Raw genomic sequence first — 27,348 nt, 5'->3', positions numbered from 1 at the left:
GAACATTGTACAGTCACTAGCCATGCACAAATTCTTCATCTCTTCTACCAAGTTTCCTTCACACTTCTGAGAAGTATCTGCAGCTCAAGTGAACCTTAACCCTCCGCTGTGTATCATCAACAGCAATGAATCATTGAGCACTGTACTGGTTTTGGCTGGGATAGAGTTTATTTTCTTCCTAGTAGTTGGTATAGTGCTGTGGTTTGGATTTAGTATGAGAATAATGTTGATAACACAGGGATGTTTTAGTTGTTGCTAAGTAGTGCTTACATAGTCAAGGACTTTTCAGCTTCCCATGCTCTGCCAGGTGCACAAGAAGCTGGAGGGAGCATAGTCAGGACAGGTGATCCAACTGACCAAAGGGATATTCCATACCATACGACGTCATGCTCCGTATATAAAGCTGGGAGAAGAAGGAAGGGGGGGGGGGACATTCAAAGTGGTGGCGTTTTGTCTTCCCCAGTAACCATTACGCATGATTAAGCCCTGCTTTCCTGGAGATGGCTGAACACCTGCCTGCCGATTGGAAGTAGCGAATGAATTCCTTGTTTTGCTTGGCTTGTGTGTGCGGCTTTTGCTTTCCCTATTAAACTGCCTTTATCTCAACCCACGAGTTTTCTCACTTTTCCGATTCTCTCCCCCATCCCACCGGGCGGAGTGAGCAAGCGGCTGGTTGGTGCTTAGTTGCTGGCTGGGGTTAAACGACGACAAGCACTAATTGTTAAAGTATGTACTCATAGCAATAATCTGCGAGCCTTTTCCTGATATGTGGGTACAGTTTTACAGTTAAATTTAATAGCAGGCAAGGAAATTTTAGGGGTCTGGATAGCTTGTGCTTGCACTCACTTTCTACCACTTCCGGAATCAGATGTATGGGAAAGTAGTTTTTAAACAAAGTCCTTTGCATTGGGCTAATTTTTTGCAAAAGCTGGAGCCAGAGTTGACCTTCTGACATGTTTTTTCTTTTGCCTACTCCCAAGATCCCTTGCAGATTTTTGCAAAGAGCAAAGGTAAAAATTCAGACATACAGAAAGAAATCAATGTACTTCTGACTTCAGTCAGCCCTGAAGTGTATTCTCAGATTTCTGTTGCACAGAAACAAAAAGGTTTTCAGGAAGCATCCAGCCTGTAAGATTCTAACCAGATTTTTTTCTGAATTATTTGCCCACAATGAAAAGTTCCAGACAATAAGCAGCAGGAGAGAGAGGAAGGTTAAAAACGCACTCCAAAATAATCACAACAATATATTTTTTTCTTGTCCTAAATAGACAGAGGCCCTGGGACAAATTCCAAAGGGGAATCAAGCGCAACTTACGTTTTTCCCGGCCCTTTCACCTACACAAATTTCTTTACTTTCACAGTATCCTGAACTCCCCTTACGTTCCAACATGTCATCGACGATGTTCCCATTCTATCCAGGTGTATGCAATTCACTGTGAAATTACATGCATTGCAGACCATATCTCAAACAGTCAAAAGACAGAATTATAGAAGGAAGCAACAAAAAGCAGAGACCAACGCATTAGTCCTGATCACCTCGGCTCCACACATTCATTTTCCATACAGAGATCTGGAAAATCTCCTTCACACATTGGACTGTAGCCACCATCCTTGCTTGCGTGGGCCATACATCACTGCACACCTTCCTGACCAGGCACAAACAACAGATGGTTTTAAAAGAGATGCATGTGCTGCCCACACTCAAGTTGGGAAGAGCAAAACACTGGCTAAAAAACCAGTCAGGCCTGCTCCCTCGGCACTCTAAGCCAGCACGAACAGCAAAGGCTCCACACCTCTGAGTTTCTGAGGGAGCATAAAGCAGTCATAACATTTAGATTCATGAGATTAAGATCGCTTTATGCAACACTTCTAAAGGGAAATCCCGTGCCTTCCCGTCTTGTTTGAAACTTCCTTACCTCGAGAACTATTAATCACATGAAGAAAAATAAAAACAAGGAAAAAAATACGTTACACTCCAGCTGTCCTTTGAAAGCTTGCAAGTCATCACGTTAACTGGAATTCATTCAAGCCATTAAACCCATTTTTCCCCAAAGTCAGCGCTCTCCCTGTTTGAAATGGCAAGGAGAGACAGCGGTAGGACCTATTTACACCTCTGTTTGAAGGTGAGTCTATACTATCTGATTTCTAATTCAGATCCATCCGTCACAATCAGGTACACAACATTGGTCCCTTAAACCACGCGTTCCCAGCAGCCTGACCACTGTGGTGTTGTCACATTCCCTCCCTCCACTCACAAAGGCACCTTATGCTAACTTTAGAGCAGCACTTTCTGAGATCAATGATAATTGACTGATTAAGTATGCCTAATGCTGCCAGAATGTGAGCTGATTGTGTAATGGTGCTAATTAGTAACTGCCAGAGCTCATTCCAATTATTAACCTTTAGGAATGTCATTTTTAAAGATAAGAGTTTGCAACACAGCCTACTGCAGCATTTGTAATGGTTTTTGTCACACAGGATGAGAGGGAACACAGTGACCACTGAAGCTGAGATAAAGGTAGCACAAGAAAGAAGCCCTAAGAACAAAAGATTTTACCTTTGCTTCCTGCAAGTGATACAAAGACTTTAACAATAGGAAGGTGGAACACCTGTGCTGAAGAATTCAAGAACCCACTTTTCCATGAGACCTGAGCTACTGAGCAATGCCACTGCCAAGCGTGCCTCAAAAGCTTCCCAGCAGTGCAAGTACCAAATCAATTGCCTAATTTGCCAGGCGGGCATGCTTGCAAAGTGCCATGTCCAGTGACGCTCTGGAAGCAGAGACACATGAGAATAAGTTTGCTGTTGCAGTGCTGTTACATACCAAGGAAGAGCACTATTCCCATGTCTTCACAGTCACAATTCTGATTCTTGTAATATGTTATGCAATAGAGGACATTTCGTGATGAACCACAGTCACTAGGGTGCATGCACCCTGCTTGGATCAGATATAACTAAACAACTCAGCTAGACCACACCCTCATCTGAACCCCATAACCACATGCACTGTCACTGTGCAAAAGGATCACTTCTAAATAGGAAATATGGGCTTCTTATATATCTCCCACCACAAAACAGGGCCACATTCTGTTACATAGCCAGACTTGTGCTCATCACCATTAAAATGCCACAGAAAAAGATACGAAGTTTTCAGGTGGTGTGACTAAGACCCCTCAGCCCCTACGATGAGGTAGCATTGGTGCAGACCACCTCCAAGTCCTCAGAGAGGCAGATGGTCCACCACAGCCTCCCCTGCCACATACTCTTCCAGAAAAAAAAAAGCAAAGCTTGTCTTGCTTTGTTTCGCGTGCCTTGTACAAAATAGAAAACGTGCACTTGTGGGTGAAAAGCTAGATGTGCTGCGTTAACTCTGTATTCCTCATAGACATCCCTTTTACCTTTATTGGTTACAGATAATAGAACCAATGGGATTTTAATCTTCCATGGGACATTTATTCTCCACTCTGCTATAGGCACACTGAATGATGTACCATGGTCCACTGCTTACTCTGTAGCTTTAACTACTCCATGGCAATATAACATTATATCTGAAACCTTACGTTTTAACAGATGATCTTACTGCCTTGGTTTTCCTCAGCCACACTGACAGCTGCAAGTAATCCAAAGAAAGGAAAAGCCCTCCCGCACACTGGCTTTATAGAGACCTGTGTCTGTGACACTTCAAGGTCAACAATTCTTCTGCGATCCCTGAAGTAATTACACGAGACCCATAGATGGATCATAGTCTGCTGAAGTCCTCAGGGAACTCATACATCCCCTGGTGCTGATGGAAGTTGTATGATTCTCCTATTCCCACACCAGGCCCTGAGACCTATTCCCTGTGTGCGGACTACTCTTCCCCACTCTGTTCCTGACTTCTGCTCTGAACCTGCTGCTTGCTCTTCCCCCTCCAGGACCAATAATCAACAACCAGGCTTCCTTCTTAAAGCAAATCACTATCACAATTTCTAACATTCCAGAGAAAGAGATGCAAGAGGACAGACGCTAAGTGCATTTCTCTTTCCATGGGGCTGATTACTTGTTGTGAGCTTTAGATCCTCATAAGGCCTGAACCCACGTCCCAGTGATGGGTTGCTCTTCCTTTCTGCATGCCTCTCCCCAGCTGGATTTTGAACCTCCCAGGGCTTGTACAAACTGGTAATTAGATATTGTACTAGTCCCAGCCCATTGCTTGCCTGCCCCACTCCCCTGCACAGCACAGTGTATGAACTCAGACCCCAAGGTATGCGAGTCCATGCCAAGACCCTGGGCTGTGAAGGTGCACAGCCGGGCTGCACACATATTCAGCCCAGCTAACTCTGCTGCTAAGCCCCACACTCCTGGCAGCAGTTACAGATTGCTGGAGACAGTTCCATCTTAAATGCACCAGAACTCACTCAGGAAAGTTCATAGTGCCCCTCTCACCCCTGGGCAGAACTACCACCTGACTTTGGGGTAAGGCTTGGCAGTAAAGGTTGCATTAACAGGCCATCTTGCTGTAACCAGTCTCCTATTATCATCTTCCTCACCAATCCTCTAAGCTAGACTACAAGATCCATAAAAGAAAATGCAACAGCCCGGTTACAGACGCCATACAATATTCTTAGATTTATCACGGCGTAATATCCCTCAACTATTCCAATACAGCACCACATTTGCATCCCTGACCAGACTTGCAGGATTCTGAATGCCCAGCTCCTGCAGATAGTCTGTTGCTAGATTCAGGCATCTGGACAGCAAGCTTCAGGGATAACTGGATATGAGGGACTACTAATATCTACAGAGGCAATTCTCTAAAGTAACTGGCCATCAAAGACCCAGAAAAAAGCCCTAATACTCTGGTTACAAAATGGCCTCACTAACCTTTTACAGTTTTTATTCAGAGGCAGAAATCCTACATGTAAAAATGCACTAGTTTCCTGTGATCTAGTAGTTTACAGGAGCTTTCATTTTTATTTGGTCAGGCATATACTGTAAAAGAATAGGCTGCCAGATTTTACAGATGAAGAACACGGGGTAAGTAAATAAATCAAAGGTTACCTTCCAGGCTGGGGGAATGTAGCCCTTTGTAAATATTATTTGGAGAAGTGACTGCTTGATACTGGGCACTTATTAACTTCATTAGAAGCCTAATGAATGTACCACAGAGATAATGAGAGAGACGGACCAGACTAAAAGAGAGATGGAAGGATTTCTTGCATGTTTTTTAACAATGTTTCTCCATCCTTCAGATTATTTATAGCCATTATAAAATGGCAGTGTATTTGGGAAAAAAAAAAAAAAACCACACAACATAATAAAACACCAATATAAACAGACACAACCCATGTTAAAGTACTAAATTCTGCCAGCGACTGTACAAAGCATCAAAGATTTATATGACTTGGTCCCAGGCCTAATTGGAAAGAAAAGAAAAGTCAAGGGAGGAGGGAGAGGGGAAGAGAAAGGAAAAGAACAGCTCACTGAAAGAGAAACAAATCATGTAAGCTGATATAAAGGCTAGGTTTAGTGTGGATAGGGGAACCGCACCCTGCAGCAAGCCATGAGGTGGCACCAACGCAGAAACTGCTCAGTGCAAGAACCAGCTGGCTCCTGATCCAGCCCTGACTGCCTGTAGAGTAAGTGGCTGTGCCTATCTCTGTCTGACTGATCAGAAGCCAGGGGACTTTCTGAGCCACAGATAGCGTCTTTGCATGTAATAGAATCCTTGACAGATTTTTTTTGCTTCTAGGAACTCGTCTAGACTCCATTTGAACCCATGTGAACTTTACCTACCAAAACATGCTCTAGCAAAGAGATCCACAGATTAACTACGTGTTGTCCTAAGAACCAGATTCTTCTACTTGTTCTGAACTTTTGTCCAATGCTCCTTTATTCTTCACAGAATCACAGAATGGTTGAGGTTGGAAGGGACCTCTGGAGCTCATCTGGTCCAATCCCCTGCTCAAGCAGGGCCACCTAGAGCCGGTTGCCCAGGACAATGTCCAGATGGCTTTTGAATATCTCCAAGGATGGGGATTCCATAACTTCCCTGGGCAACCTGTGCCAGTGCTCAGTCACCTGCACAGTAAAGAAAGGTTTCCTGATATTTAGAGGGAGCCTCCTGAGTTTCAGTTTGTGCCCATTCATTGTCTCTTGTCCTGTCACTAGGCACCACTGAAAAGAGCCTGGCTTTGTCTTCTTTGCATCCTCCCTTCAGGTATTTGCACACATTGATGAGATTCCTCCCTGTGCTTTCTCTTCTCCAAGCTAAACAGTCCCAGCTCTCTCAACCTTTCCTCATACGAGAGATGCTCCACGCACTTGCTTTAGTAGAGATCCTATCCACACCATCTAATTTTATAAGATTTTTATCATATTCTTTTCTGAGCATCTCTTTTCAGGCTTTCCAAGGCCTACCAGATCGGCTCTAGTATGAAAGTTCTATGTAATTTATTAAGAAAGTTCTTATTTTGCGATTATCTATTTGCATATTTATAGGTGAATTTAATGTGTGGTTTTCATTAATATTGGCACATATCCACATTGAATGCATCCGCTACTAATCTGTGCCAACAAAACTCCTCTGCACAGTAAAGAGCGATCAGAAAAAGACATTAGTAAGGCCAAAACAAATTCATCTTTAATTGTAGCTTCCTGCAAAAAGTTTTGCAGTCGGCATCCAAATCTAATTAGAATGTAAAATGAGATAACCCAACAAAAGGAGCAGCTCTCTAATGAGAGCAATGGAATTGCTGCTCCAAATGATAAAGAGATGGAATAGCCAATTCCTGTTAACAGATGCAGCTCTGCTGATGCAGCAACAGTCACAACACCCACAGGATCTGCAACAGCAGGTTCTTGGCTACAAACTCCCTCCTGAACGCCGCCTTGCTACTTTTCTAAACAAGTAGGCAAAGCACTACAAACACTTTACCTGCCATCCCTGACAAGATGACTTCATAGGGACTGTGATGCTTCAAAAACACATTCACTTTTGGCAAAGCTTCCTCTGACCTTCTCCACCAAAGCCCCAGGACTAAATGCCTGGGAACATGATCGGAGCTCAAAATTCATTTCTGATGAGATAAGATGTCTCCATTCTTGAGGAGCTCATAATCAAAGAAATTCATTAACAAGGACATAAAAACTATATTAAATATAGCATATATAAACTGCAAAAGCAGGGACAAGCATATTCTTCCAGCTCCCTAAAACACTTCCCCCTCCCCCCCAACAAATTTCATTAATTCGCACCAAGATCCTCATGATTGAATCAACACCAGAAACACCTTTTGTTAAATTAATTTTGTGTGTTAAATTCCCTAAATTTCCCATTGCACCATCTAGTTTTCTGGAATGGAAAGACTAGAGATCTGGACAGGTTTAAGTTTCTATTGTCAGGGTGATCAAAACCAGTTGTGTGTCTGAAAGGACTGGCTGGAAAATTAGATTACATCAAAGATAGTCTGGGTTTTTGTTGTTTTTTGGTTTTGTTGTTTTTTGGGGTTTTTTAAACTACAGTTTCAAAGTATACTTTTAGTCTGATAAAATAGGTTTACTAAGAAAATGTGATAACATCCAAGATAGTCACCACTTGGGCAATGGATGGAGAACCTACCTGTGGTGTAGAAGACTCAAATCCCTTGGGTTGAATATGACAGCCTCAGTAGGTCAGATCAAAAATGCCTATTGCCTGCTAATCTACCACAGAGTATTCTGGGAAAAGCATAAGGAACAGATAAAAGACAGCATGATTCTTTATCATGGTCTCTCCCCCAGCTCTCTTGACTTGGAGATCTCTAAATCCCAAAACCACTAAAATACTGTGGCATATCATGTCTCCAGTGCAATCCCAGCTATTCCATTAGAACACCTAAAGCATGAATAGCTCATTGCTGAAGAACAGATAACAAAAAATGGATGATGTTTCTGCAACACTGATCCAAAAACTGTAGATCTGTCTGCTCCTTGAATGTCATATCAGAAAATAATTACCATAAGCCAGAGGCTACAGCCACACTATCACATTTAACAGCCACCAGCAGAAATATCTTCCATTAATTCATTGAATCCCCTTTTGAAATCCATTTACGCTTTTATTATTTCTGCCTCACAACATCCTGTAGCAATGAGTTACGCAATTTAATTACTTGTGGAATAAAAAAGCACTTCCCTTTATACTTATTCAGAGCAAGGGCTTGAACTTGGATCTTCCACACATAAGATTAGTATCTCTCCCTGGAGAGATTCTCAGTCTCTCCTGTTGGAGCTCTTTTGCGGAGTATAAATAATTCCACAGTTACAGGGAGAGAGGAAAAGAGAGATGGCTGGTTGGGGCTCTTACCTGAAACATGGAAAATTAAAACAAAACAGAGCTCGCTTTTGCCCTCTCTATCTTTTATCTGGAATTCCACCTTTGAAGAACATTCCCTCAAAAAATTTGGAATGTGATGGATTGCCTTTTTTCTTGCCTCCCTGTCTCCAGCCAGAAAACAAGATGTACCCAAAAATTCCCAGGCCTACTTATTAACAGGAACAACCCAATAACGCAGTTATCTATGAGATCAAAACTGCTACACAACCACATGACCTTTCTAGACCTGTTTAACGAACACACTCCTCACACAAACATATCTGCAGCATCCATCATTAGGGACCAGTCCAGTCCTCCCACAACCACATGTTTGGAGGTCGACAACTTCAGCAAAGCAGCCCCACTTTCAAACTGTAGAAGCTCTGTGGATGAAGCACAGAGCGAGGATGTGTAGCACGTGTTGAACAGCGAGTTACACACACACGTAAATGTGAACCTCTGTTCCGCCACCATGGACTGACGTGCAACACCCTCACCAAATCAAGATTCTGGGGCAGAACAAGACTTACATCTGTCTTCAGAGAATCACAGATATGAATAAAGCACTCTGAATATGGGTAAAAGTTTTTAATTAACAGCCTAGGTAAACCACCATTACAATCTGTAGTTCTGTTTTTATTAATTCTCTCCAATTCAGCAGGAATTCCACCAAGGAATAGGGATGAGCAGATGCAGGGGGAAGCACATTAATAAATCATAAGTGTCATTAAAATTTGTAAACTAATATCTTCTGGGAAGTCTTGGCAATTAGTCTCAGAGCTTTCTTGGCAAACAAAAAATTAATAAATCCAAAAGGTCCCTTGTCTGATGGTATCCCCACCCCCACAGAAAGGTCACTGATGGAGCAATTAAGAGACACAACAAATGGACCAGCCAGAAGGCTGGTTCAAAAAAGACAAATGAGCTCCATGAAACAAGATGACTAAGGCATCTTAATAGGCAAAGGTGGGACTTCGATCTACACATCACCCCAAGACACATACAAAGGCTTTTAGACTCATATTCGCTGGGCTACTGCTTTTCACATGATTTTGCATTGCCCCCTTGGTCCCCTCCATCTCTGAGACAACATTAATGTGGTTGCTTGTTAAAGCAAGGAACCATCAGAAAGTAGAGGTGTGAACCTTACTATTCCCTTGTGGAAAAATCCTATGGGATATAATAGGGCTAGGGAAGCAACGTGAAGGAGAAAAATGAAACTTCTCTCCAGAAGTTAGTCATATACTTAAAGAATGAAATAAAGAATTAAAGAATGAGGTCTTATTTTTATTACCATTACTGAGTTTACCTAACTCTAAAACATAGCCCTGAATTTAAGATAAGTCTATTAATTTTCATGTTTGGTTCCCAAAACCAACGTTTAAAACAGTTTTAACTCATGTTAGCCATTTGTTGCAATGATGCATCCCCTTCCGTTCTGAACTGCAAAGAATGTGTGCTCTGGACACCACCTGGGACTGTCTGGGACATTTGAGGAGGGCTAAACCTATGGTTCATTCTGTTCCACTCCTTGAATTTTCTTTCTTTTTTTTTTTTTTTCTTTTTTTTTTTCCCTTATTTTCTTTTTTTTCCAAATTCCCATGGACCTTCACATCCAACCACACAGCCCAAGCAAATCAAAACAATCCCCTATGTACATTTTCTGAAGTCCACAATAAAGGATTTGTTTAGGTCTCTGGAAAGCCACAACTGGAGGGATAATGAATCACCTCAAACCAGAAAAGCATTTTGAATCAGCTCATAATTAGCTACTTCATATGGCTTCACTTATAGAGTGGGATAAGGTGGTCAATGGTTATCACCATCTGATAACCAGCAACTTCTAACATTCTTGTCACAGATATCCCCCTAAACCAGCAAACACCAGGAATTTAAGCCACCCCTGTATTGCTCTTAATAGTTATGAAAAGAGCACAGAAAAGTTATTGTATGTATAGCCTTTTGTGGACATTTAGCATCCCTACAGTGTAACTTAATGCAATGCCCTTTACCCATTAATTTCTCTCCTGGCTGATACTCAAGAACTCTTTTCACCTGTAAAGCTTTCTCTCTTGCTCCTTTTCATTAACTAGGACCCACTTTCTGATGCCTGCTGTAACACTTGTGCAGCTGGACAAATACAGATGTCAGGAGCTTCTACCAAACCTGGTATGTCAGCCTGAGCAAGAGAACAAAACCCGTTTCTCCAAAATAAGCAGGAATTTAGCCATGAGAGCAAAGAATAAATTTTCACTTGGCTTAAGAACGCTGCGTTTTCTATTCTTCACAGCTAGTGACTACATAGCAATTTGGGCCAAGGAACTTCTCTTCATTAAATGGCCACGATCTTCATTTGGCAGCAGCTAGCTCAGGGATGGGCCAACATGCAGCTATGGTGCATCTCCCAAATAGTTCAAGTGTGGCTCCCATGCCAAGATGGCATCTATGACTGACAGCCATGCTGCGCTGAGCCAGGGTAAACTGAAGCACCCACTGTGGGAAAAAGACAAATCAGCAAGAATACTAGAGGTTAAGAACTGCATTATTCTGGGATGCTGCTGAAGGCCCACACTAATTGCAACTCAGGGTGTGCTGGGAACCTTGAGGAACAACTCTCACCTCACACTGCAGTCATCTGCTGCAGTTCCCCATTCCCTTAGTTCTTCAGCAAACATAGTCTGCACCTAGCAGCGCTCAATCACAGATTTTGACAGGTGGCTCCCATAGCCATCACCGAGCTAGGCTATTTATACGCTCTAACAGACAACAACAGTGGAGTTGCCAAACTTTTGGGCACTCTGGTTTTCAAATCCAAGAGAGGTCACAGGTGTGCTTACACACCCAGCTGGCTCCTTCCCTCCATGCCCTGATGGCTGTTTGCAGATATGAGAAACGCTTCTCCTCATCAGCACAGGACTTCTGCACTTTGCAGTGTTGTTAAAAAATACCAATAAGATGCAATAATGGGAAGCGATACTACTTTGAAAACGAGCTCCATTAATTTTATGCCTGAATACAGTCCTCCAGAAAATAAAATGTATCTAAGATGCATGTTGTCAGCATAAAAGTGAAAAACAATAAATATAATCAAATTTGATAATACTGCAGGGAGATGTCAGCTGGTCATGGTGGCTGTCTGGAGACTGCATTTCAATACAGCAAATTCCAGAAAAACTACAATGCCCCATTGCAAAACATGTGGAGCTTGACCAGTACTGAGCAAGAGGTTGTGGCACAAAGCAGAAGTTGCCATTCTCAGCACCACAGTCTAAATAAGGCGTTGACACTGGGATAGGAATGGTCTTTTAGGGAAGCTCTGGCTGTGCCATGACCTATTTCAGATTTAGCTTGTTTTGCAGAGGATGATACGGAAATTTGAGTCAGGCTTATTGAATGTCCTGATCCCTGCCTTCTTACTCGCCTATCTTAGAGGCAGCTACATTTGAAGCAAGAAGACTAACCCCCTTTGCCACAGGGGAGACATGGCATTTCACACCACGTTCACCATTTCACACCTACAGAGCAGCCCGATCTGAAGCCAGCTCCATTTTCAACACATGAACCTAGGGCACAGAAATCAGCATGAGCTGTGAAAATTTGCAAAGGAAACAAATGCTAGAGGTACACTGAAATATGCTGGTGGTCTCTGGAGACTGTGGGAGGCTTAAGCAGCAAGGACATAGGAGGAAACAGCGTAAAGCCCTTTGGTAATTCAAACAGAACTGAATGAAAGAGCAATGCAAGACATAAGGCAGCTTGCAACCAAGCTGAGAAGTTTTACTCCTCTAGCTCCAAGCTAGGAGTTGCAGCTGCTGTGTTTTGCAGCTCTCTGTTAGAAAACTAAAAGTTTTTTTTTTAACTCAGCACAGAGGCTAAGACAACAGACCAACCTATTCAGGCACAGCATCCACAAGAGAAAAAAAATGTTTGCAGATTTTTGACTGCTGCCATAGAAACATAATTTCTTCATTAATAAACAGAAAACAAGAAGGAATATATGTAAGAATTCCTTCATCAGCATTTTAGCCTCTTAAGCAGAAAGATTCAGTCATGGTTTTGAATATGAGTTATGCATGGGCCGGCATTATGTACCATCAGATAATTTAGCTGGGACCACAACCAGAGGAGGGGAACTCCAGGGGACCCATCAAAGGTGGGTAAAATGGTAGCAGGGACTCAGAACTGACACATGCAAGTGCTTGCACTTTGGAAGAAAATCTGAACTACTCCCCACTGCCTAATTAGCTGATGTGTTGCAGTCATGCAACACATTGATCATAAATACCGCCCTGCTAACTTGGGCTTCTCCTGTCTACTCTATCGCCCTGTTGTCTCTTTGTTTTCATCTGCGATTGAAAGCTCCCTTGGGATGGAGGCTGTCTTTTTAGCTACTGCAATCCAAATAAATATAACTGTTCCTGGATACTAAAAAAGGCAACAGTGGAAAAACTTTTATTCCACTTATCTTAGCAGAAATAACTGCTCAACCCACACTAGCTGAAACAGTTGAAAACATTTTAAATATTACAATAGCAACTTTAAATACTTATACAGAATGTCACGTTCACATAAGCCTATCTCAAAACTGTACAGTTTAAACAGGAGACAAGGTTAGCAACAAGTGAGGAAACGTTCACAAGGTTTTTCCTTTGCTTGTAAAACCTGTTAAATGTAAAAGGCCCACAGAATAAGAAAAGGAGCTCAACAGATTCCTCCTGTTTATTCACACTCACAACACAAGAAGGAAACAACTGGACAGCAACAAGATTAACTAATGAAAGGACTTGCTGCCTACCGTACAACCTACAGAACTCCCCGTATAATACACCTGAACACAACATACACCTGAAACCAAAATTCATTTACCACAATCACAATTTCTATGGTCAGATATGGAAGTGTTACGAACATGCACATTTGAAGAAATAAGCCATTGAATAGACTTTCCCTTCTCTCTTCCTCCTGATAAAATTTGCCTGAGATTTTCAACAGAAAAATAGGCCAAAAAAAAACCCCACCCTTCAATTCCTGGTTGTGACTGGTGCCTTTTAGACACCGTATTTTGCATATCTAACCCTCTCATTCTCCTCTGTTCAACAGATGCCTTCTTGGACTACAATTCCTGTGAAGCAGCCTGGCCCCTTTACACAGAGGGTTCATATTTCATGACAGATCATTCCTGTGTGCTTACATGGGCAATGAAGTTTCATGCAGGGACCCTGGCCTGCAAAGGTTTTGGGAATTAGAGGTGCTCCAACAGTACTTCAGATCAAAACCATATAAATTTTATATACAGATTAAGAAGGAGAACTGTTTTCCTTTTGTTGATGGAGAAGAAGTGGTTGGGGGGGGTGGGCAGGAGGAATTCTACAGAAAGTGTATTTAATCTGGTTTTTACTTACAGAAGGCAGGATGTAGCTGGATTCTCAACTACCCAATTGGATATTTTGCTAGGCCATGAGAACTGATGAAGGGTTTGCATGCTTGAAAGGCTTAAATAATTAAATTATTTTTACAGTTATATTTGCAAAAAGACCTCTCCCCTCATGTGTCATACCATCACAAGTACAACTACAATAAAGTAGCTTCCTTTCATAGGAGGAGAATGATCACTTCCACTCGACTTGGTGGGAAAAACAAAAACCCAAACCACAACTGACAGGTATCTCTTGTGACCAAGAAGAGATGTGGCATTCACAAGGGGGAGGGATGTGACTCTGTGTGTCTTTTCCTTGAAGGTGGCTGCTTCAAGGCAGGCTGCTTCATTAGCAATGGAGGCCTTTTCTGTGATTTTTTTTTAGGCCCCAGAAGCATGGATTTGCTTACTAAGAGCAATGCCTGCCTTCCTGCATTCAAATGCTGACTAGCATTTCCGCTGCCTAAACTGATATCAGCCTGATATAGCAGCAGCTTCCAACCTAACTTTTAATTCCCCTCTCTTGCTCTCGCCCTCTTTTTTAATTACATTCAGGATGTTTTCTTATTGATTTACTTCTCTTTGTATTTAGATGCAGGGATTAGAAATTTCTCTTATATGGCAATTCAGTTTTCCATTAAAAGAAGCCTCTCATGCTATAACCCAGGGGGAACTGAGAAGAAGCTTTTGATGCATGAAGCAGGCGGAGGCAAGATGATATTTGGAGATTGCATTGCATTCTGCTCTATCTTAGCATCCTTTGAAGCACTGCCGTGTGATTCATTACTCTCTGCCACAAAAGCCACTCCTCCCTTGTGGAGGCAACTGTGTTTGCCAAGCGTTCAGAATAGATATCCGCAGCACCACTGCTCAGATGGGCAGGACTCCGGGTTAGCTTAAAGGATGTATCGTATTCCCAGAAAACAGGGCGGAAGAAAAAAAAAACCCAAAACCAAAACCCTGGAAACATCCAGATCTCCTTCTGATAATTACTTGATAGTTGCATTCAGTTTGTGACCCACCAGTTCTGGGAGCTCAAAGGTGGCTTTGAAGGAGTGTACAAAAAGTAACTAAGGAAAACAAACCTATTGTCAGAAGGCTTACATTCACTCTGCAAAGACAGATCCTCTTTTTGAAATTGTCAAGGTCTCAAAAATTAAAAACAATATTGAAAAGTGAATATTTAAATCATGCAAAGATTCAGAGGCCCTAATGTGCAAATAGAACAGAAAATCCTGAGAAAAGGAGTCTTTCTCTTGCCTTATTGCTTCCACTTAGTATCTATTTCCATTTCTACAGCGTCCTTTCCAAAGAAACTCATAGCTGTTTTCTAAGACTCTACACTCCCCTCTGAAGTACAGTGTGGCTTAATCCTGAATTTTCCAGGTGGGTTTAGAGCCCAGGAGCTCTACCTAGTAGCTCTTACCCTGAGTTTTCCTCCCAGACCTTGGAAGAGAACTCAGGAGGTTCTGCCTTCTCAAGCTCTCTGAGTCTCTAGGCCCCACACTGGCCCCTATTTCACTGCAGAAAAGATGCAGAAGTGTTCCCAGAACACACTGAAACACATTCACAAATCACTGTGTTTCCCCAGCCGAGTACTGGATGCATTCAGTTGTACTGATGATGAAGTACATTTCCGTCACTCTGGGAAAACTCCAAAAGGAGTGCTGTTATTACCTTTCTGCAGAGCTCAGGTGATGCTGTGAGTTCAGTATTAGGACAGGATTTGCCTGCTTGTTACATTATTTATGCAGAGCAGATTGCTTGGCAATTACGTTTAAAGTACAATCACAGTGCCATTTGTACTTGTTAGGTAAAGAGGAAGAAGTTTTTTAAGGCTTTAATACCTTGAAAAGTACCAGGGTAAGTGGAAATGACTGTGTTCTCTCTTACTAGCTGACGGTTATTCATACTTTTGCAGATTACCATGGTACAGCACAATTAGGCTTTGGAAGTACTGTGCAAATTGAGAAGTTTCAAGAGCTCTACTGAACAATTAACCCTTAAATACATTAATAGGAATAAATCTGCAGCACATGCCCAAAGCCTGCTCCAAAAAGGGGCTTTTAAATTAGCTGGGAAGAAAGAAGTACAAAAGACCATCTGCCAAGAAGCTGCTCACACCCAGAGCAATGGCTACAATGCGTCGACAGTTCCACCAACTACACTTTCAGCAGGTTGTGCAATAGCTGCAATACACCAGGTAAACCTGACACAAGGCACTTGGTCTTCTCCAACCCTTGGCTGCTTTTTCAATTTTTTTTTCCGTAGGGTAAAAAATGCCTAATAACAATTCTGTTAAAGGCATACCCTTTCCACACCATAGGCAGGATGTTAGGAGGAAGAGCAATCCCCAGCAGATAGAAACTATTGGTGATTTCAGACATCAAGGAATTGGCCTGTTCATAAGGGTGAGTTGTGGGGGGGAGCTTTGGGAGGGGGGGTTGTTTTGTTTTTTAAACACACACACGTACTTACAAACATACACTCTGTCCAGCAGTGTGCTTCCCCAGGCCAGGACACTCCATCTCCCATGCCAGACTAGGAGCATGGCAGGTACATGACACATCTGAGTCTATCCGTAGCGGAGAAGACACCAGCACCTCACTGTGATATCTCTAGTCCTTTAGTGGCTACTGTCCTTACAGCCCATGGCAACACAGATGCACTGCCAAGATGACCATCTCAGCTCACAGGGCTGAGGAATGTGGCTATGATCAGCTAAGATATCATGCACTGTGTTGTATGCCATCTTGGACACTATTCCAATAAGCACGTACCATCTATAGAGACTGCTCTCATTGCCAGCCTCACAGCAGAGACTCTGAGGAATGAAGAGACTTGTCTAAGGACACTCAAAGGCGAGAATGAAACCAAGCTCCCCTGTGTGCCAGGGAAATGCCCATACATCAAGAAACCCTCGTTTGCAGACCTCACTTCACTAAAGCAATGTGTTCTTAATCATGTGTCCCTTTTCCAAGAGGCAACTCCAGTTATCTCAGATTCCATCCCATGCCCTCCCCTTGCTCAGCCTCCAGTTTTACAAGAGACACAGTGCAATCTTTCCATGCCAGTTGCTGTGATTTCTATAATCCACTTACCTCCACAGTGAGCTCTCCGTAACACTTCCCAAGTTGAAGTCGTAGAGCTTTGTCAGAATGAGAATCACCTAGGGAGGGCAAAGGGAGGGAGGAAGAGAAAGGGAAAAGAAAGAGAAAAAAAAAAAGAGTTTTCCTTTAGACTGTGTAACAATACACAAGGCATCTGAAATCACCCAAAGGAGAACTTAGCATTTATCCATTAAAGTTGTGGTATTATAGGATCAAGTAAGTTAAAAAAAAAAAAAAAATCATTAGCTTAATGCATCATGTAACCAGTAACATTTATTTTAATCTCAAGATGTTTTGCATTTGAAATAAAACATGCCAATAGGAATTAATGGAACATTGTGAGCTGCCCTCTCTACAACTATGGTTATTCAAGGTCAGGGATGGAATCAGATGCACCTTTGTTAACTCATTAGCCCAATCAGAAATTACTTTCCCTGTTTCTCAAGGTGCTACCACAAATTGATGAGTCTCCATGGAAAGAATTGGCAAGTTTTTTTGTGAAGATCCCCATCCAGCAAAACAGTACATTTTGCCCAGAATGAGTTTTGTTGTTCTCTATCTGCTGTCACTGACTCCAGGAACATGAGAATTTCCACATGCTATCACCTTTCTGCAGTGGTAAAATAGAGGGACACAGAGCATGACATTCAGCTTAGACACCAAGCAAACAAAACTTCAGCTGTGTCTTTAGTGCTCAAGGAGAGTCAGAGCCTTCAGGACCCACTGACTAACTTTTTGGCGAGCTTCAAACACTCTGAAGTCATGCCCTTGCAAAACTGATGCAGGAGGAGAGGGGACTTAAGAAGTACATAGGGGACCACAGGGGAATATAACTTCCCTCTGATATCCTTGGTGCTCTGACCTCAGATTTCATGGGTAAATGTAGTCCTCCTAGTTACCAGCTATGTTGCCTGATGTCGCCCTTTCCCAGAAAGGCAGCTATGCACTCCGATAACCTGTGAGCCTCTGTGCAAGCTCCCAGACTCAGACGGGATGGGAACTTCTGCAGAAAGAATAGAGGTTCCTCAGTGGAAGTCAAAAGCGTTTGAGCATCTGCCTCTTGCTTTTTTAGCATAATTAATCATAGAATCATAGAATCATACAGGTTGGAAAAGACCTCTAAGATCATCGTGTCCAACCGTCAACCCAACACCACCATGCCCACTACACCACGTCCCTAAGGGCCTCATCTACACGTCTTTTAAATACTTCCAGGGATGGTGACTCCACCACTTCCCTGGGCAGCCTGTTCCAAGGCTTGACCACTCTTTCAGTAAAGAAATTTCTCCTAATATCCAATCTAAACCTCCCTTGGTGCAACTTGAGGCCATTTCCTCTTGTCCTATCGCTAGTTACTTGGGAGAAGAGACCAACACCCACCTCGCTACAACCTCCTTTCAGGTAGTTGTAGAGCGCGATGAGGTCTCCCCTCAACCTCCTCTTCTCCAGGCTAAACAACCCCAGTTCCCTCAGCCGCTCCTCATAAGGCTTGTGCTCCAGGCCCTTCACCAGCTTCGTTGCCCTCCTCTGGACACGCTCCAGCACCTCCATGTCCTTCTTGTAGTGAGGGGCCCAAAACTGAACACAGGATTCGAGGTGCAGCCTCACCAGTGCCGAGTACAGGGGCACGATCACCTCCCTACTCCTGCTGGCCACACTATTTCTGATACAGGCCAGGATGCCATTGGCCTTCTTGGCCACCTGAGCACACTGCCGGCTCATGTTCAGCCGGCTGTCAATCAGCACCCCCAGGTCCTTTTCCTCCGGGCAGCTTTCCAGCCACTCTTCCCCAAGCCTGTAGCGTTGCCTGGGGTTGTTGTGGCCGAAGTGCAGGACCCAGCACTTGGCCTTGTTGAACCTCATACAGTTGGCCTCGGCCCATCGATTCAGCCTGCCCAGGTCCCTCTGCAGAGCCTTCCTACCCTCGAGCAGATCAACACTCCCGCCCAACTTGGTGTCATCTGCAAACTTACTGAGGGATCACTCGATCCCCTCGTCCAGATCGTTGATAAAGATATTGAAAAAGACTGGACCCAGCACTGAGCCCTGGGGAACACCGCTCGTGACTGGCCGCCAACTGGATTTAACTCCGTTGACCACAACTCTCTGGGCTCGGCCGTCCAGCCAGTTTTTTACCCAGCGAAGAGTGTACCTGCCTAGGCCGTGAGCCGCCAGCTTCTCTAGGAGAATGCTGTGGGAGACAGTGTCAAAGGCTTTACTGAAGTCCAAGTAGACCACATCCACTGCCTTTCCCTCATCCACTAGGCGGGTCACCTGGTCATAGAAGGAGATCAGGTTGGTCAAGCAGGACCTGCCTTCCATGAACCCGTGCTGGCTCGGCCTGATCCCCTGGTTGTCCCGGACATGGCTCGTGAGCACCCTCAAAACCAACCGCTCCATGATCTTCCCTGGCACCGAGGTCAGGCTGACCAGTCTGTAGTTCCCCGGATCCTCCTTCCGGCCCTTCTTGTAGATGGGAGTCACATTGGCAAGCCTCCAGTCGTCCGGGACCTCCCCAGTTAACCAGGACTGCTGGTAAATGATGGAGAGTGGCTCGGCAAGCTCCTCCGCCAGCTCCCTCAGTACCCTCGGGTGGATCCCATCCGGCCCCATAGACTTGTGAACGTCCAGGTGGCATAGCAAGTCATTAACTTCATCCTCTTGAATTATGGGGGGTTTATCCTGCTCGTCGTCCATGTTTTCCAGCTCAGGAGACTGAGTACCCTGAGGATAACCACTCTGACTACTAAAGACTGAGGCAAAGAAGGCATTGAGTACCTCAGCCTTTTCCTCGTCCTTGGTGGCAACGTTCCCCCCCGCATCCAGTAGAGGATGGAGATTCTCCTTGGCTCTCCTTTTGTCATTAACATACTTATAAAAGCATTTTTTTGTTGTCTTTCACGACAGTGGCCAGGTTGAGTTCTAGCCGGGCTTTTGCCTTTCTAATTTCCTCTCTGCACGACCTAACGCGATCCTTGTACTCTTCCTGAGTTGCCTGCCCCTTTTTCCCCAAGTGATAAACTCTCCTTTTTTCCCTGAGTCCCAGCCAGAGCTCCCCGTTCAGCCAGGCCGGTCGCCTTCCCCGCCCGTTCTTCTTGCGGCACATGGGGACAGCCCGCTCCTGCGCCTTTAAGACTTCCTTCTTGAAGAACGTCCAGCCTTCCTGGACCCCTTTGCCCTTCAGGACTGTCTCCCAAGGGACCCTCTCGACCAGTGTCCTGAGCAGGCCAAAGTCCGCCCACCGGAAGTCCATGGTAGCGGTTTTGCTGGCCCCCCTCTTTACTTCACCAAGTATCAAAAATTCTACCATTTCATGGTCGCTAAGCCCAAGCCGGCCTCCGACCACCACGTCTCCCACCAGCCCTTCTCTGTTCGTGAACAGCAGGTCAAGCGAGGCACCTCCCCTAGTGGGCTCGCTTACCAGCTGCGTCAGGAAGTTATCCTCCACACACTCCAGGAACCTCCTCGACTGTTTCCTCTCTGCCGTGTGGTATTTCCAGCAGACGTCCGGAAAGTTGAAGTCCCCCACGAGAACAAGGGCTAGCGACTGGGAGACTTCTGCCAGCCTCTGGTAGAATATTTCATCTGCCTCCTCGTCCTGGCTAGGTGGTCTATAACAGACTCCCAGGAGGATATCTGCCTTGTTGGCCTTCCCCCTCATCCTTACCCACAAGCATTCGACCTCGTCATCACTACCATCGAGCTCTAGACAGTCGAAGCACTCCCTAACATACAGGGCTACTCCACCGCCTCTCCTTCCTCACCTGTCCCTTCTGAAGAGCTTATAGCCATCCATTGCAGCACTCCAATCGTGCGACTCATCCCACCATGTTTCCGTGATGGCGACTAAGTCATAGCTACCCCGCTGCACAATGGCTTCCAGGTCCTCCTGTTTGCCGCCCATGCTGCGTGCATTGGTATAGATGCACTTGAGCTGGGCTGCCGATTTCTCCCCCGACAATGGCGTGCGGTCCCTAGGCTCTTCTCTAGAGAGCCTGGTTTTATCCCCTTCCCCCTTCGAATCTAGTTTAAAGCCCTCTCGATGAGCCTGGCCAACTCACACGCGAGAATCCTTTTCCCCCTGTGAGACAGCTGAACTCCGTCTGTCCCCAGCAGGCCCGGTGCCGTGTAAACCTCCCCGTGGTCAAAGAAGCCAAAATTCTGCCGATGGCACCAGCCCCTGAGCCACGTGTTGATCCGATGAGTTTTCCTGTTCCTTTCAGTGTTCCGCCCTGCCACTAAAGGGATCGAGGAAAACACCACCTGTGCTCCCGATCCTCCCACCAGCCGCCCCAGCGCCCTGAAGTCCCTTTTGATCCCTTCGGGACTTCTCTCTGCAACCTCCTCACTGCCAGCCTGTATAACCAGTAGTGGGTAGTAATGTCACACAGTTCATTCCCTCGGATTCTACAGGACCAGCCTCAGGAAGAGCTCTGGGGCATCTCTTCATTTTGGTTTTGCTTCATTTTAACATTTCAGCATTGTTTCCTTCTTGCAGAATTCAAGAACAGGCTAATTTCCCTTGCATCTGGGCTGTGAAAACATCTAGGGAAATAGGTAAATATTTTGGGGGGGTGGGTGTTAACAGGTACTTCAGGTACTTCAGAGTTTGGCTAAAAGATGGGTCCAAATGAGAGATGTGACTCAACGGGTTGGGTTCATTAATCTTTTCCTATGCAACAAGGATCTTTTCTACTACAAAAGCCACATGTCCCTCCCTCTTCCTCCTCACACAGCATTTGGGTTTCCCAGCTGAAAGGCTGCTGGGTAAGAAGTTTAAAGCTTTGCAGAAAAATGCCAAAGAATTAATCAATATCACACGGGCTGCAGCAGTCGGTTACTGTCAGCATAATACCGGGAAGAGACCTGTTCAAATTGTAAGGGTCCTTGGTACGTGACTATGCAGTCAGCGCCCAATTTAATGGCTTTAGAATAGACGCTCTGAGCATCCCTCTCTCTACTGGATTCACTTTTCCCATCCCCAATTGCATTTTGTCCCTTTATTTCCCCATGCAGAGACCTTTAGGAGGAAGATAAAAGCCGAGCTGCTTCCAGCACAGTGTGAAAAGAAACCTGCCAGGCAGATTTGAGTCAGCATACGCGAGCCCATGTCAGCCTAAACCGATGCTGTGCAGTGGGGAAATAAGGACAATATCCTTTTTATCGCAACTTAAACCCTGCATCTCATACAAAGGGGGATAAGGCAGTTGCAAGTTGCAGCAACCAAGGTTTGTATACGTCCTCCCCTTACACCAACTGAGGGAAGCCATGCAGCCTGCTCCTACCTAAAGTCTGATGAGAGTGACATTTTTAGGATGTTCCCTATATTCCCACAGGGGTTCGGACAGCACCCCTCTTGCAAGTCTCTAGAAAGGCATGCACCACGGCCCAAGCCCTGCCCTGCCAGAAATGACACCCTTCTTACTGTGAAACCACATTGTAGTAGTGAGTAAAGTTAGTTTTCCAGTTTCAGAGCCTAATCACATTGAAGACGGCGGGATGACTTCTGCTGAGCTCAGTGGATCTTGGATCCAGCCCTAAACATATTAAATAAAATCTCTGTGTCCTGGTCAAATTTCAACAGAATAATTCTACCCTAAGTTGCAATTACAACTGAAGGCAGCATTCATACTCTCCCAGCTTTTTGTGTGCCTCTCCCCGGATCTCCTATGCTCTATATTTGCAGATGTCATTTATCTATTATAAACCCTGCAAACTGCCGGATAACACCAGCTTTACAGGAGTGGGTTGAATCCTACTCATCTCCTGGGTATAAATCCAAAGTAAAAGCATGTTGTTTAGTATGGCTTTTTTGGATTTTCACCCAGGATGACTAACAAAAATCCAGCTCTGCCTGTTGTTAATGCATGGAAAGCAAAAGCCTGAGCATCCCTTTGCAGTTAAATCTCACAAAGGGTCTCAGGAAATAGCAGGAGTTGCCTGAGGCAGTGGTAATACATGGTACAGTCACCTACAGCAAGCTATCCATAAAATCACTCACCACGTATGCCCAGGCCAGGCAACGCTCTTGCACCACAACCCCAGGTGGCCTCCACCCTGTCCCCACTTACTTTTGAGACAAGACACTTCAGATGCAATAAAGGTAACTCTTGCAATGGTTTGGGAGTTTGAAAACCAGAGAGGCTGAACACACAACCTTCCCAAGAAAAACTGCAAAAACACATTCGCCCACAACGCTGCCTCGTGAGACCACGGAGAAAATATGACTACGAAGGAAGTGTCACACGCAGTTAAGACACAAATCAAGGCCTGAAAGGCACAGCTGGTTCCTGAGTTTTTTCATGGGGTGCTTTTGACACAACATTGCAGAGGAAACTTCAAAGCGTTTCAGGAGGCTATTCTGAGGCCTCCACTTCATGTTGCCCCAACCGTGCTAAGAAGAAACTAGAAGCAGGGATATCGGGGGCAGATGTAGGCAAGTATACCAGATTTTCTAAAGCGTTCTGTAATTTGAATGCTTTAGTTGAAAAAGAATGGAACAAAACATATGGAAAATTGGACATATTTTCCAAAACTGAATTCTGATAGGAGAACAAACGAAAAAGAAAAAACCTTCATTGATTCAATCTGAGACATTTGATTCTGATTTCTACTTTGTAGTTGAAGAAGCTTAGCTTGTTTTTGTCAACACTAACAAATTACCATGGCTTTTCTGTGCCAGAGTAATTTTGCATGAAAATCTTGACGGTTTTCATTTTAAAAGCTGAATTCAATTGAAAATTGGAGATTTCACATTTAATGTACTATTTCAAAACAAAAATAAACATTTTCTTCCCCTCAACTGAGGGAAATCTAGAATTGCCACCCCATAGAAAATGCCCACTCTTCAACCTAAATTAAGATGAAGATATTTTGCTCTGGGGAAAAGAAATAAAAACAAAAAAAGTTCCAATTTATATTGATTCAGAAACAGCAAAAACTTACACTTAGGCATTCTTGAATCAAAATAAAGAAAACGCCCTTACAGTGCCAAATTAAACTGTTTCTGTTCACCAAACTAATCTCCCCAAAATTAATTTCAAGTCAGCTCAATGCTGAACTGTGTTTTTCTCTGGGGTCATACTGCTCACTCCAAGGAATACAGCTCAGCGGTGAAATTTCCCTGTCTCCTATGGGCCGGGCTCCACACAGCCACACTGCGCTTCCCAGGACACCCCAGGGCAGGCATCCCTCGGGGCACCAAGCAGCTCAGCTGGCTGAGAATGAAAAAAGGGAGAACCAGCCTGCAGAACAGAGTGGGGAAATAGGCCAGACTGAATTACAACTGTTAAGGAAATACAAACCCTCTGGAAAATGAAATTTCAAGCTGAGCTTATACAAAACTAAATGACCTGAAAAATTCAATAAACTCGTTTGGTTTTCTAGACAGAAGTGGGGCTAGAGAAAGTATAACCAGAAAAAAATATTTTTTCTTTGGAAACAAGCGATGTTCCACTACTGCAAGAATTTCCTTATGCACTTCATTTTACACACATGTCTCTCCACAGTCCGTATGTTTTTGTTTTGCAGAAACTGCACTGTTTGCTGAATAGAATCATAGAATCGTAAAGGTTGGAAAAGACCTCTAAGATCATCTCGAATACCCTGCTGTAAGGTTTGCATGACAAAAATGCCAACTCCTGTCAATTATTTATCTTCAATAGCTTACACTACAATAGAGATTAAGAGTCTCTGGCACTGAGAAATCCCATCATCTCACTGTATAGTATACTGAACACTAAATCCAGATCTAATATGATGGACCGCTTCTCTAAAAAAAGGCCAGCAGGTCTCCAAGATTGCCTAATCCAGCAGCCTGGAGTCTTGACACAACTTGGTTGGCATGAAAGCAGAAAAATATATAACCAGAAACAGTACCCCAGGTTTCATCCTTGAAGGGATTCCTATTGTTCAGACAGTTATTAGGAATCTCTGAGCCCATAAATCACAAAAGCACTCAGAAGTTCTTCAAAGTATTCAGTGGCATAACAATTTTCATGCCCATAAAATTTTACTATGAGGGAAAATTACTTTCGTACATTAAACCCCCCTCCAGATCTTGCCAATTCTACACTGGCAAAGTGCTTTGCATATACCCCACAGTGGAATATATAACTCGTTTTCCCACAAATTAGGGTGTAAAGGCATTGCAGTTCCTCAGCAGGTTGACAAAGAACTTCAGGACAACCAAAAAGTGCCACATCAATGGCAGTCATGTTCCTGTATAAGGCGATGCTCGTATTAGAGACAGGAGAGAGAAGAGCACAGCAACCAGAGAGAATAGGTGATAATTTCAGGTAGACATCTGAAAGGCCAGCACTGCTCCACTTCATGAGATTCATCTCCTCTCTAAATGATCCTGCTATATCAGCACAGAGATTAACACAGCTCATCAGTAGCCCTGTCCACATATTTACAGAGTGTAATTAATAATGAGCAAAGGGATGAGCACTGGGCAGCGCACAACACAACAAAGAAATCGAGGACAGATTTACATGTGAAAAATGAGAGCTCTCCACCCATTTGCTCTGGCACGCTGGGGTCTCCATGTCCTGCCTACAGACCTATTTCCATGATGTTTGCAAACTTTTCTCCCCCACCACCACCAGACACAGGAAACTTGTCTGCAATTTTCATCTGCCTTTCCCCAATTCATATGAGCACAACAGCACCCAACAAGTAAATTTAAAATGTAAACAACTACAGCCTACTGGGAACCAGTACCAGTAAATTGCTCACAGCTGAAGGCAAATTGGCTTAAAATGCTCTGGGACTTAAAAAGCCAGCAGCACTGCTCTGTGGAGGTCCGTACCTATTTCTTTTTGCTTTGTTTTGGGTGGGGTTTTTTTGTTTTGGTGGTGGTGGTGGGGTTTTTTTAAGGCACAAAATTAATAATTAAAGAAATGATCAACAAACTCATGGAGTTATTCAGCGTGAAAAATTTTCTAAGTAAAGTAGTCTTTCATATAATCTCTGCATTCAAAGCTAACTCAGGCAAAAGCCACCAATCTCAGTCTAATTTTTCATATATAAATGCTCAGAAGATGGGAAGAGGATCATTTACATGCTCAACATACATTTGTGCTTAAATGTGTGGTGAGTTGACCCCCGCCAGCAACTAAGCACCCACCCAGATATTCGCTCTTCTCTCCCCACCCCAGGGAGATGGAGGAGAGAACCAGAAGAGCAAAAGTGAGAAAAACTTGTAATTCCAGACAAAGACGGTTTAATAAGTGAAAGAAAGAGAAGGAAAAAAAAAAACCACCAACACCTATGCAAAGGCAGTCACTGAAAGATGGCTACTTTGAAAAGACTACTCTACAGCTATTGTTCCTAAGGATGATATTATATGGAACGGAATACCTCTTTGGCCAGTTTGGGTCTAGCTGTGCCCCCTCCCAAGCTCTTGACTGCCCCTAGCCTATTCCTAGGGCAGGCAGAGTGAGAAACAGAAAACCTTGACACTGTGCAAGCACTGTTCAGCTATACTTAAAGCATTGGTGTGTTATTGACACTGGTTTAGCCGAAAATTCAAAACACAGCATGACACAGGCTGCTACAAAGAAAATTAACTCAGTTCCAGTATAAGTATTTTCCTAGATCAATGTACAGTGGTTCCCAAAAACATAGCCCTGGTCCCACCAAAAATCGCTTCACACAAATACACCCTCAAAAACATATGCATGCGTGTGTGTGATCACACTACACAACATCACCATCCTCATTTGCCCTGGAGGTCTAAGTGCAGTTGCCAATACCCAAAAGTGCCATCTCCAGTTGTGAGAAGCATACAGCATTACTATAAAGCTCCAGGTGAGGAATTTATATTCCACAGGGGTTAACAGATTCTCGAGCGTCACCACTCTGAAACAAGGCAAGCAATGTCATCTTTGTTTTACTGATGAGTGTGGTGGTGCACAAAGAGGCAGAGAGAGACTAAGTGTTTCTCTACATGGGAACACTCAGGAAGAAGAATCCAAATCAACTTTTAAGAGTTTGGTTCAATTCACTTCGCAAATACATCAGAAAAATCAAATTAAAGACCATTTTATTCTGAAAAAGAGTCTCCATCCCGGAATTTAACATAGCTGACATAATCTGCTTCAACACATTTAGTTAATTTAAGCTAAGAAGCATCACCTGGAAGATAAAGCACCAATCCAGGTTTACCCACAGTAAAGGAATGATTAGCAAAAAAAGGAACACATACACCTTAAATACAAATTTAACTTCTTTTCCCCTGCCTGGTGAGCGTAGCTGAAGAAAACATACCTCCAGATACTTGCAGTTAAGGAATAGCACATCCTAAGACATAAGAAGAAAACAACAGAGGTACTAACAACAAACACAGGCCAAATCCTGCCCACTGGAAATCAGAGCAACACTTTTGCAAGAGTAAAGTGATGCCAACTTAAGCAGCAGCAAAGGACTTTTTTTTTTTAATCTCTAGAGAGATAAAAATGATCTGTGGGTGGCTTCAGGCAGTG

General features: G+C 43.8%; 1 protein-coding gene across 1 annotated transcript in view; it reads right to left on the bottom strand.

The window, feature by feature from the left end:
* SORCS3 (sortilin related VPS10 domain containing receptor 3) overlaps positions 1–27,348 on the bottom strand; it is a 323,974-nt gene that overhangs the window by 193,483 nt on the left and 103,143 nt on the right. Inside the window, exon 2 of the mRNA XM_075154994.1 lies at positions 16,853–16,920. Within this exon, the coding sequence (XP_075011095.1) occupies positions 16,853–16,920 (68 nt within the window). The remainder of the gene's footprint in view (positions 1–16,852; positions 16,921–27,348) is intronic.

This window comes from Calonectris borealis, chromosome 7 (genome assembly GCF_964195595.1).
Source record: "Calonectris borealis chromosome 7, bCalBor7.hap1.2, whole genome shotgun sequence".
Classification (NCBI taxonomy): Eukaryota; Metazoa; Chordata; class Aves; order Procellariiformes; family Procellariidae; genus Calonectris; species Calonectris borealis.
Note: the sequence above shows the minus strand (reverse complement) of the source record. Positions and strands in the feature narration are given on the sequence as shown.